At 40.5% G+C, this 12162-nt stretch overlaps 1 protein-coding gene across 2 annotated transcripts in view; it reads left to right on the forward strand.

Moving 5' to 3' along the window:
• slc38a3b (solute carrier family 38 member 3b) overlaps positions 1–12162 on the forward strand; it is a 136709-nt gene that overhangs the window by 35136 nt on the left and 89411 nt on the right. For both annotated transcript variants that reach the window (XM_072581937.1, XM_072581936.1), the window contains exon 2: positions 8912–9051. In XM_072581937.1, coding sequence (XP_072438038.1) covers positions 8942–9051 — 110 coding nt within the window. In that variant the 5' untranslated portion in view covers positions 8912–8941. The remainder of the gene's footprint in view (positions 1–8911; positions 9052–12162) is intronic.

Below are 12162 nucleotides of genomic sequence, written 5' to 3' on the forward strand. Positions count from 1 at the left end.
TGATCATCCAGCTCAATGCTCTATACCCATGTTATCCCCATATCCCTTGAAGCTGTAAGAAACAACAAAACTATCAATTTCTTTCCTGAACTTACTTAATGACAAAATTTTGACTGCTCTCTGCAGCAGAGAATTACGGAGATTCACTACCTCTCTGAGTGAAGACATTCCTTCTCACCTCAGGCTTAAATTGCTTGTCCTATATCCTGAGATTGAGTTCGCTGGGTCTATACCTCACAAACAGGGGAAACATATTTCTTGTACCTACCCTGTATATGTCTTTAAGATTTTTGTAACTTTCTATGAGATCACCTCTCATTCTTCTAAACTCCACAGAATATAGGTCTACTCTCTTCAATTGCTCCACAAAGAACAGTCCCACCAACCCAGGAATCAGTCTGGTGAACCTTAGCTGCAGTCCCTCTATGGCAAGTGTATCCTTCCTTAGGGAAGGGAACCAGAACTGCACACAATACTCTTAGTGTGGACAGCTAAGAAGGTTATCCCAGAGTACAGCAGGACCTTGATGAGAGGGGCAAATGGGACAAGGAGTGGCAGATGGCGTTTAATTTAGATAGATGTGAGGTGCTGCATTTTGGTAGGGTGAATCAGGGCAGGACATGTACACTTAATAGTAGGATCCTGGGACGTGTTGCCAAACAGAGAGAGCTTGAGGTGCAGGTTCATAGTTCCTTGAAAGTGGAGTCACAGGTAGACAGGGTGGTGAAGAAGGCATTTGGTACGCTTGCCTTTATTGGTCAGTGCATTGAGTATAGGAGTTGGGAGGTCATATTGGACATTGATTAGGCCACTTTTGGAATACTCTGTTCAATTCCAGTTTCCCTGCTATAGGAAAGTTGCTGTTAAATTTGAAAGGGTTCAGAAAAGGTTTACAAGGATGTTGCCAGGGTTGGAGTGATTTGAGCTATAGGGAGAGGCTGAATAGGTTAGGGTTATTTTTCTAAGAGTGTCAGAGGCTGAGAGAAATAGAAGTTTATAAAATCATGAGGGGCAGATATAGGGTGAATATCCTAGGTCTTTTTCCCAGGGTAGCAAAGTCCAAAACTAGAGGGCATAGGTTTAATGTGAGAGAGGAGAGGTTTAAAAGGGACCTGTTGACCAACTTTTTCATGCAGAGGGTGGTGCCAGAGAGGAAGTGGTGGACGCTAGTACAATTACAACATTTAAAAGGCATCTGGATGGGTATATGAATAGGAAGGGTTTAGAGGGATATGGGACAGGTGCTGGTAAATTGAACTAGATTTGTTCAGGATTCCGGTCAGCATGGTGGAGTTGAACCAGAAGGTCTGCTTCCATGCTGTATATCTCTCTGTCTGTAAGACTCTATGTGTGGGTTTACCAATGTTTTATACAATTGAATCAAGACTTCTTTGCTGCTGTATTCAAATCATCTTGCAATAAAACATACACTTCCTTTTGACCTGCTTGCTGCACCTACATGCTAACTTTCAGTGTTTTATGGGAAAAAACATTTAGGTCCCATTGGACAGCAACACTTTCCAATCTCTCACCATTTAAGAATACTTTGTAATTTTGTTGTCCCAGCAGAATGGAGAACCTCACACTTATTCACATTATATTCCATGCTATTCTCTTACTGTGCTCAATTGGACCATTATTTATAAATATTCAGGCATCACATCTGTTATAATAGATTCTAGTATTTTCTCTACTACTGACATCAGACTGATGGTTTGTAGTTTACAAGTTTTCACTATCCCTTCTTTCTTAAGCAGTGGGTATAAATTTCCAACCTTCCAATCTGTGAGCACCATTGCAGAATTAATAGAATTTGCATAGAATTCCTACAGTGTGGAAACAGGCCATTCAGCCCAACAATTTCACACTAACCCTCAGAAGAGCATTCCACCAAGGCCCACCCCAGTAATTCTGCATTGCCCATGGCTAATCCTCCTAACCTACACACCCTGGACACTGTGTCTAATTTAGCATAGCCAATCCACCTAACCTGCAGATCATTGGAGTGTGGGAGTAAACTGGAGGAAACCCACACAGACATGAAGAGGATGTGCAAACTCCACACAGACAGTTGTCTGAGGGTGACTAACCACTGAGCCACCATGCTGCCCCAAATTTTGAAAGATTATCATCAATTATTTTATAGACCAGCAGCTTTATTTGGAAGCACTAGCTTTTGGAGCGCTGCTCCTTCATCAGGTGATTGTGGAGTATAAGATTGTAGGACACAGAATTCATAGAAAAAGTTTACAGTGTGATGTAATTGAAATTATATACTGAAAAAGACCTAGATTGTTTGTTAAGTCTCTCATCTTTTAGAATGGGCATGTTGGTTTCAGTTCTTTCATATGTAAGTCCAGAACTTTCTTAAAGTTACATTCTCAAGTGAACTTTAACAATAGGTGCCATATTGGCCTAGATAATGCATTGAAAGTGTGAGGTGCCCTGTGTGAGGCTGTCTGTATCCCAATGTTCAAACTGATTCTAATTTTAGAAATGGATTTACAGAATCTTAAATGGATTCAAGCAGTTTTTGAGCAAAACAAAATGTAATTCTGCAAGTACAAATTCACCCCACAAACTTATATGTGAGTGTGTGTGCGTGCATGTGAGTGTGTGTGCGTGCGGGATGGTATGAATATCTGTGAGAAACTGTGTGTATGTGTATGTGTGTCACCCACACTTGGACACATACATCACCCACAAATCACCCACATCTTATAACCTGGTGTTGTGTGATTTTTAATTTTGTACACCCCAGTCCAACACTGGCACCTCCAAATCATGACATCCATTATCTCTATAGCCAACTCTTTCAATGCTTTAGTGTGAAACTCATCAGGGCTTGGAGATTCATCAACTTTCAGGTTACAACCTCACAAAGTTCATTTGCAATCTCCACCACCCCATGATTTGATCACATTAATTGAAGAATTTCCCTATCTTATCGGGAATCAAATGGTCAGATTCCTTTAAATACTGCTGCCACTCTGAAACCTTAACAAATGACAAAGGGGAGCAACATTGATCTAGCAGGAGCTGCTGAGATGATGAAGAAGATCTATCATACGGTGAAAGGCAGGAGAGATTGAATGATAAAAGAAGGGTTAAAGTAGATGGCAGCGAGACAAGTAAAGAAACAAAAGATATGTGTGAAGGAGGCATGAATGGCATAAGTATTGCCAATAGAAATCTACTTTATATCTGCACTTAACTGTTTTATTATATTTCTCTTGCCTTTTATTTTTTCTTCCTTATTTCCAGCATTTACTCCTGAAAGCTTGTTTAACATATAAACTTCATAACATAAATACAATTTTTAAAAGTACTGTATCATGAAAATCAAAAAAAGAGAGGTAAATATAACAGCTGTGAATGATGCATACAAATCCTATTTACATCTCATTCCATTCTATTCAAAATGTATCACAAAGCATAAAAATGATAAATGGCTGGCAGTTCATTATGAGGCCGTAAGAGTCAGCAAAGCCTGGAAAGTTAGTCTGTTAAATTTTATTCACTTGTACAATGTGGGCGTCGTTGGCTGGGCCAGCATTTATTTCTTGTCCCTAGTTGCCCTCGAGAAAGTGGTGATGAGCTGCCTTCTTAAACCTCTGCAGTCCAAGTTGAATATGTGCTATTGTATGGTTTTATCATAAAACAACACTGTTCTCACAGATTTACAATAGTGCCATTTAATGTCTGTTTGAAATCACAAGCTTTTGGAGCATTGTTCCTTCATCAGTGTTCCGAAAGCTTGTGATTTCAAATAAACCTGTTGGACTATAACCTGTTGTTGGGTGATTTCTGATCTCATTAATGGATGTGTGTGCAGCTCCTTGTGCTGTTGTTAGCTCCATCTCTATCCTTTCCCAGTACATATGAAGATCATCAAGCTGAAATGCTAACTTTATTCCTCCCTACAGTTGTTGCTGATCCTGCTGAGTATTACCAACATCATTTGTCTCTTTTTAAATTTCAGATTCCAGCATTTGCAGTATTTTGCTTTTGTATATCTAATTTTGTAAACCCTGACGTCGGTGGTGGGCAAGCTGTTGGAGGGAATCCTGAGGGACAGGATATACATGTATTTGGAAAGGCAAGGAATGATTAAAATAGACAACATGGCTTTTTGCATGGGAAATCATGTCTCACAAACTTGATTGAGTTTTTTGAGGAAGTAACAAAGAAGACTGATGAGGGCAGAGCGGTAGATGTGATCTATATGGACTACAGTAAGGCATTCGACAAGGTTCCCCATGGGACACTGATTACAAGGTTAGCTCTCACAGAATACAGGGAGAACTCGCCATTTGGATACAGAACTGGCTCAAAAGTAGAAGACAGAGGGTGGTGGTGGAGGGTTGTTTTTCAGACTGGAGGCCTGTGACCAGTGGAGTGCTACAAGGATTGGTGCTGGGTCCTCTACTTTTTGTCATTTACATAAATGATTTGGATGCAAGCATAAGAGGTACAGTTAGTAAGTTTGTGGATGACACCAAAATTGGAGGTGTAGTGGACAGTGAAGAGGGTTACCTCAGATTACAACAGGATCTGGACCAGATGGGCCAATGGCCAGAGAAGTGGCGGATGGAGTTTAATTCAGATAAATGCGAGGTGCTGCATTTTGGGAAAGCAAGTCTTAGCAGGACTTATACACTTAATGGTAAGGTCCTAGGGAGTGTTGCTGAACAAAGAGACCTTGGAGTGCAGGTTCATAACTCCTTGAAAGTGGAGTCGCAGGTAGATAGGATAGTGAAGAAGGCGTTTGGTATGCTTTCCTTTATTGGTCAGAGTATTGAGTACAGGAGTTGGGAGGTCATGTTGCGGCTGTACAAGACATTGGTTAGGCCACTGTTGGAATATTATGTGCAATTCTGGTCTCCTTCCTATCAGAAAGATGTTGTGAAACTTGAAAGGTTTCAGAAAAGATTTACAAGGATGTTGCCAGGGTTGGAGGATTTGAGATATAGGGAGGCTGAACAGGCTGGGGCTGTTTTCGCTGGAGCGTCAGAGGCTGAGGGGTGACCTTATAGAGGTCTACAAAATTATGAGGGGCATGGATAGGGTAAATAGGCAAAGTTCGGGGAGTCCAGAACTAGAGGGCATAGATTTAGGTCGTGAGGGGAAAGATATAAAAGAGACATACGGGGCAACCTTTTCACACAGTGGGTGGTGCATGTATGGAATGAGCTGCCAGAGAAAGAGGTGGAGACTGGTACAATTGCAACATTTAAGAGGCATTTAGATGGGTATATGAATAGGAAGGGTTTGGAGGGATATCGGCCGAGTTCTGGTACATGGGACTAGATTGGGTTGGGATATCTGGTTGGCATGGACAGGTTGGACCAAAGGGTCTCTTTCCATGCTGTACATCTCTATGACTCTATAACCCACTTCAGTAGTTTTTGGACAATGTAACAGAGTTCATGTTTCTTTTCCTTTTGAAATAAACTTTGATCTCCCTTTGTTAGTTCTACATTGATGGCCTCTGTAAATTGTTAGTAACTGCCCACCACAGTAAACAAATTGCACAAGTAAAGCTTATAGCTCATGCAGCCAAGTTTCACTCTGTGTGGTGGTGATTATTATTAGCACAAGCTGGAATCAAAACAATTCCTGACATATAAGTACAGTGAGTAGCTACTCTCTCTCAATCTAAATTCTTGTATGAAATAGAGAGGAACTGCAACTGTAAACATTTGCTTAATCTATTGGTAAGGTAATTTTCTTGAACTGAAGAATTCCTTAAGTGCACAGATGCAAGCTTTGTGCAGAGAACGATCCTCTTACTTTCATGGGAGATTGATATATCAACTTGTTGCCAAGAGCTGCAATTCTGAACTGAGTATATCTCAACACATGTTGGAGTTCATGAAGACCTTTGCTCAATGGCCAAACAGGTATTGGTTAGAATACTGTTGAAGACAGGTGAGTCTCACCCCGTAGCATATTTCCTCCTATGCTACTGACCAACCTCTCTTGATCAAAGTCAGATGCATAACTGATATTGTTGAGCAACTCCTCTGTAGTTTGTGAAAGTGACACATATATTGTTAAAGAAAATGTGATGGTTTTGTTTGGGTTCAGGGGAAGGGAGGAGAGGAACCTTATTTTGTTTAATACACCGTGACATTATTTGCAAACAATCTCGATATCCAGTATTCAGCAATTTAGGGAGAGTTTTCTGAATTTGTGTTGCTGCTAGGGTGTTTCACATGCCTGCCATATATTTTGAGAAATTATTGATGCACTGTTCAAGGTTTCCGGTATCAAAGTCAGCAAGATCCCACACCATCAAAATGCAGATGATAGCTCACCACTAGAAATGCTTCGTGCAAGCCTGGTGTGCATACGATAGTTAACCACATGACAAACTAATGTCAGGGCCCACCTCCTCATTTATCCTCTAAAAGAACAAATATTCTGATTCACATTTACTTACCTAGTGCTTTATCTCAGCTCCTCCTGTCTACTTTTCAAGGTTCACCTGTTTCTACATGTCTGTCTGCCTGCCTATCTATCTATCTATCTATCTATCTATCTATCTATCTATCTTTCTATCCGTTCATTGATCCATCCATCCATCTATCTATCTGTTTTTTTTTATCTATCCAACTTGCAGAAGGCAGTCAAGGCTGTCCTGTTAAATATACTCAAGGTTGGGATTTTTATGCAGTAGGGGAATCAAGGAATATGAGGAAAAGGCGGGAAGATGGAGTTGAGGATTGTCATGCCATCCATGATCTTATTGAATGACTTTATTTCCTTTCTCATCTTTCTATCATTTAGGAATGTTCTGTCAGAGATAGTTTTAGAGTTTAAGCAGGATTTCAGTGATGCAGACAATTGCAGTGAGGGAGTGGTGGTCACTGATTTAGACTAAATCCATTGAGTATTACCTGCTAATTGCACTTTCAATAGTATTATGTGGAATCTAATTAGCCTCAAACTCTGACAATTGCACTTCCTTCCCCCATTGTCCCTTTCTAGCTCTGTTTGAAACTATCCTACCGGATTATTTATCATTAACTTTTGTCCCGATTGTGAAAGTAAACAGTGTGTGACATATGAAGGTAAAAGCCCATGGTGTTGAGGGTAATATTTAGACATGGATTGAGCACTAGCAAATTAACAGAAGAGAGAGACTTGGGTAAGGTTTGCATTTTCAGAGTAGCAACCTATAACTAATGGAGTGCCTCAGGGATCAGTGCTGATGTCACAATTATTTACAATACGTATTAATAACTTGGATGAGGAGTGTGAATGTATTACAATTAAGTTGTGTATAATACAAAAATAGTTAGGAACACAAGTTGTGAAGATGGCACTAAAAGTCTACAGAGCATTATTGACAGATTTAGTGAGTGGAAAAAGACTTGTCAGATAGGATATATGGGAAATGTGAGATTATGCACTTTAGCAGGAACAATAGGAGGGCTGAATATTATTTAAATAGAAAAGACTGCAGAAAGCTTCAACATGGAGGAGTTTAGGGGTCCTCGTACATTAACACCAAAAATCATATCAGTTCAGCAAGGAATTGAGATGATACATGGAATATTGAATTTTATTTCAATATGAAAATCAGCATTGGTTAGACCAATACGAGGAATTGGTCAGCCCAAACCTAGAATACAGTGAACAGTTTTGGTCCTTTTAGCTAAGGAAAGAAATACATTGGAGGCAGTCCCGAGAAGGTTCATTAGGTTAATCCCAGCTATGGAGGAGAGGTTGAAGAATGAGAGGTGATCTAATTGAAACATACAAGGTTCTTAGGGGTATTGACAGGTTAGAAGTGGAAAGGTTGTCTTTCCTTGTGGAAGGACCAGAGAGGATAATCTCAGAGTGAGGGGTCGCCCAATTCTGACAGGGATGAGGAGGAATTTGTTCTCTCCTGTGGAGAAGAATCTGTGGAATTCTTTACTGCGGAGGACCGTAGAGGCTGGATCATAATATTCACTGCTGAGATGGACATGTTTGTAATTAGTAAGGGAATCAAGCTGGAAAATGGGGTTGAAGACTATCAGATCAATTATGATGTCATTGAATGGCAGAGCAGACACAACGGGCTGAAGGTCGACTTCTGCTCCTTCATCTTATAATCTTATAGGAAGCCTGAAAAGGTTGAGAAAGTAATAGCCGGGATTTTAAAATAATGATAAGGTTTCAGCGTTTATTGCTATTAAACTCGGAATTGGACAGCAACTTTTGAAGATTTCAGGTGTACAGTTAAACATGGAAGTCAGGAAGTTACTGCCTGAATTTCCTGCTCTTCAGAATCTTCATTACACTGCTAGCTGATCAAACGATGACATTGAAACACTTGGAACAGCATGATGGCGTTTTACTTATGTAATAGATATCCACTAAATTGGCCAAAAGAGTTAGTGTTTGGCCATTCCAATGTAAGGAATTTTTATAATGGTGTGGTATGAGCAAACAACCTCTCTGACTTGGAAACTTATAACTTTTACAAATTTGAGGGCTTGTCCCTTTGTACTTTAATTCTTTTTGAAGTTTTAAAAAGTCAAAACGAAGTAGAAACCTTTTCTTTATTTCTATCTTATTTCTGTTACTCCTAATTCTTTGTCTCTCTCTTTCTACTTTGCTCCCTGTACCTGATCTGACATTTAATTCACTTTTAATTAATACTTCCAGCTTCAGAGCTGCTCAGTAGTAGTTCTTTAAGGTGATCAGTGACAGTGTTAGACAGTTACTGGCTCTCACACTTAGGTTTCTGGTAGTGTTTAGAAGGTGCTGCACAGAAATGGCTTTAAAAGTTTCAGTATAAAACAGCAGTGGGCAAAAAGTCTAAAATGTATCTGGTACCATCGGTTTTGCTGCTGAGAGCAAAATTTGGCCCATTAGTGTTAAGTAAAAACTGTATTTTTTTGTTTTGTATTTGTAGTAAAGGCAATTTTCTGACAACAAGTGGAACATGGAGTGTGTTCAGGTGGCCAAAGAGGCCGAAATGGTGGAAATTATTCCAAATGGCAATCATGTGGAAGATCTGACTGTACCAATCAAAATGCAATCTGAGGAGGACAGGTAAGTGATGGCAACTGAAAGTTCATATCTCAAATAGATCTGTTATTTTACAATAGATTCTAGATGTTCTTTATTGCTGGTGATGAGACATGTGCATGGTTATTATACCAGCATAATGGCCGTGTAACCCAAATAATTGTCTCCACTCATTGTTTTCTCTGGCTGTCACCATGTCAAGCAGCTGCTTGGCTGAGGGTTAAGTTTGTTCCCAATCAAATGGAAGCCCAGGATGAAACTCCATCTAGAGAGCAGGGTGACACCGTGGAATGACCCTCCTCACTGCCCTTCGTCCCACGTTACTCTTCCAGTTGAGAGAGGCGCGCATTGGTGCTGGCAGCCTAAGCCAAGCAAAGGTACTTCATGTCAGCACAAAAACCCTGAGGAAGAAAAATAGATAACAGGAGCAGGAGTTGACCATTCGGCCCATCGAGCCTGCTGCACCATTCAGTACAGTTCCTGCTTTCTCCCCATACCCTTTGACACCTTTAATCCTAAGAACAATACCTGACTCTTTCTTGAAAACATTCATTATTTGGCCTCAACCATTTTCTGTGGCAGAGAATTCTCACTGTATGAATTTCTCCTGACCTCAGTTCTAAATGAGGATTACACCATATCCCATGGTTTGGTTATTGAGAACCACCTTCCTGCTTTAACCCTGTCTTGTCCTGTTAGAAGTTTATAGATTTCTATGAAATCCATTTCATTTTCTAAACTTAAGTGAGTAGAGCTCTAACTAATCCAGTCCCTTTTCATACATCAGTTCTGCTAACCCAGTAATCAGACTGGGAAACCATTGCTGCATTCTGTTTGTAGTGTTCCTTAGCTCTGCGCCCTCTTCACTGCTCATCCACCCATCCAGCTTTGGGTCATCTGGAAAGTTGGAGATATTACATTCCGATTTACATTTTAGTTCATTCATCTAAATCATTAATTTATTGTATTATATGCATGTCATTACATATTGTAAATAGCTGGGGTCCAAGCATTGCTCCCTGTGGTACCCGACTAGTCACTGCCTGCAGTTGGAAAAAGACCCTGACTATTCCTACTCTTTGTTTCCTGTTTGCCAACCAGTTCTCTATCCATGTCAGTCCTCTACCCCCAATCCAATATGCTTAAAAGTACATGCTCATCTCATACACGGACCTTCCAAATAAACCACATCCCCTTCTCAACTCTGCTGGTTAGATTCTTGAAAGTTCTAGTAACATGGTGTGCAGTCAAGATGGGCTCAAGTTTTTTTTTAACTCAGTGATTTAGATTACAAGTTAACCCAAGCAGAAACGAATGGGCTCTGAGATTAAAATTACTATGCACTGTTCGCTTCCCATTCTTTCTCCGCTGCTATATTTATCATCCCTTCGCCGTCAGCAGTGGCTGCCTGAATCAGGAGGAAGCCTCATTACTGCGTCCTGTCCACTGAAATCCTGACAGGGGCATGCCTCAAAGAGGACAGAGTGAATGCAATCAGTTATCTCCGTGGACCCTCCACACTCCAGAGGAGGACTCTGTGGCATTGCTACCCTGGGCTCTGTTCTCTACCTTGTCTCCTTGAGACAATCTGACCCACCCCCAGCACTGACCTAACCTCATTACCCAGGTGTGGCTCCAAGCTGCTCGAATTTGTCCCAGTCTTGATATGATGAGCTGGCACCAGTTCCAGCCTTTCAGGCATGTGGGCGAGTCATGTCACCAAGAGGAACGAAAGGGGCATTCTGCCCTCTCCTCACCCGTTCCCTGCCCAGAGTTATTACTATCCTTTAAACACTGGAACGTAGTTCTCAGATGAGTAAGTAATGAGTAGTAATTAGACTGTCTGTATTAGAGTCCTTAGTGTATTGCTATGCCTCAGTCAGCCTCTGATGTATGTAGGCCTTGTCATTATATTACAATCTGTAAGTGAGATCACTTAACTATGAACATCTCTGCTCCACTGGGCTTTGAGGATTTATTTCCTTAGAATCATTTGGTTTCGGAGCAAGTGAATTCCTCTGGCTCAGTTTTGAAAGCATCAAGTAACATTGGAACACAGCAGATATTTCCATTTCCTTCTTGAGAATTACATTTTTGTTGCTTTGCCACCAGAAAATCCTTTGGCGTACTTATTTTGGAAAGTATTATTGTAATGCAGTAAATGAGCCAGAGCTTTAAATGGCATATCAGTGAATTTTGTTGCTGTATTTTTAAGTTCCTTACATTAGCATTTATTCCTGTTCCCTCAGAAAAATCATGCTTGTCGCATCCTCACAAACTCACTTTTAAAAGGAATTGATTCTGCTTCTGTTCATTTGACTTAGAACATTTCAGTTATCGGTGCAGCCCTCCCACTCCAGGATATGAGTAACACATAAAAGGCATGGGAAAAAAATTGGAGTGTTCAGTTCTGGAATGCTGTTAATTTTGCTTCTCGCAATTTAAAAACCCTCAGCCCTGACTCGAAATATATTACCTCTCAAATTATATAGTTGGGCACCAGCGTAGGAACCCCTAACATATTTTTGTGCCTTCCTATCCTAGTTAATGACTACTTAGGTATCTCTTCCTGCCACCAACTGCTAATTTCCCAACAGGAGTAGGCCATTTAGCCCCTTGAGTTGTTCCACCATTCGGTGAAATCATGGGACTTAAGAATCAGTCACATTGCTTCAGCTCTGGACTTGCTTATAGGCCAGACTAGGTAAGGATAGTGTATTATCCTTCCTAAAGGACATTTGGGAACCACTCGGGTATTTACAGTAATCAAAGGTAGCTTTATGAATCCAGTACTTAGGTGAATTTTACATCTCACCAGCAGCCATGATGGGATTTGAACTCATGTTCCCAGAGTACTAGCGCGGGCCTGTGTCTTCTTGCTCAATAACTTTAACACTTGCACTTTTCAGAGCGAAAAGGAAAGTCATAGGCTGTGCTCACTGCCACCTTCTCCAGGTAAACTGGATGAATAATAAATGCTAGCCCACCCAAATGGTCTCGCATCCCTTGAATGAAGAAAATAAATTGCCACAAGTAAATCTCTGATTTGATTTATTTCCCCTTCTACTCTTTGAAATCAATAGTCAGATAGACTCTCCATTACATGGACATCTGAGATAAAGATACAATTACATA

The sequence above is a fragment of the Chiloscyllium punctatum genome, chromosome 12, assembly GCF_047496795.1.
Source record: "Chiloscyllium punctatum isolate Juve2018m chromosome 12, sChiPun1.3, whole genome shotgun sequence".
Classification (NCBI taxonomy): domain Eukaryota; kingdom Metazoa; phylum Chordata; class Chondrichthyes; order Orectolobiformes; family Hemiscylliidae; genus Chiloscyllium; species Chiloscyllium punctatum.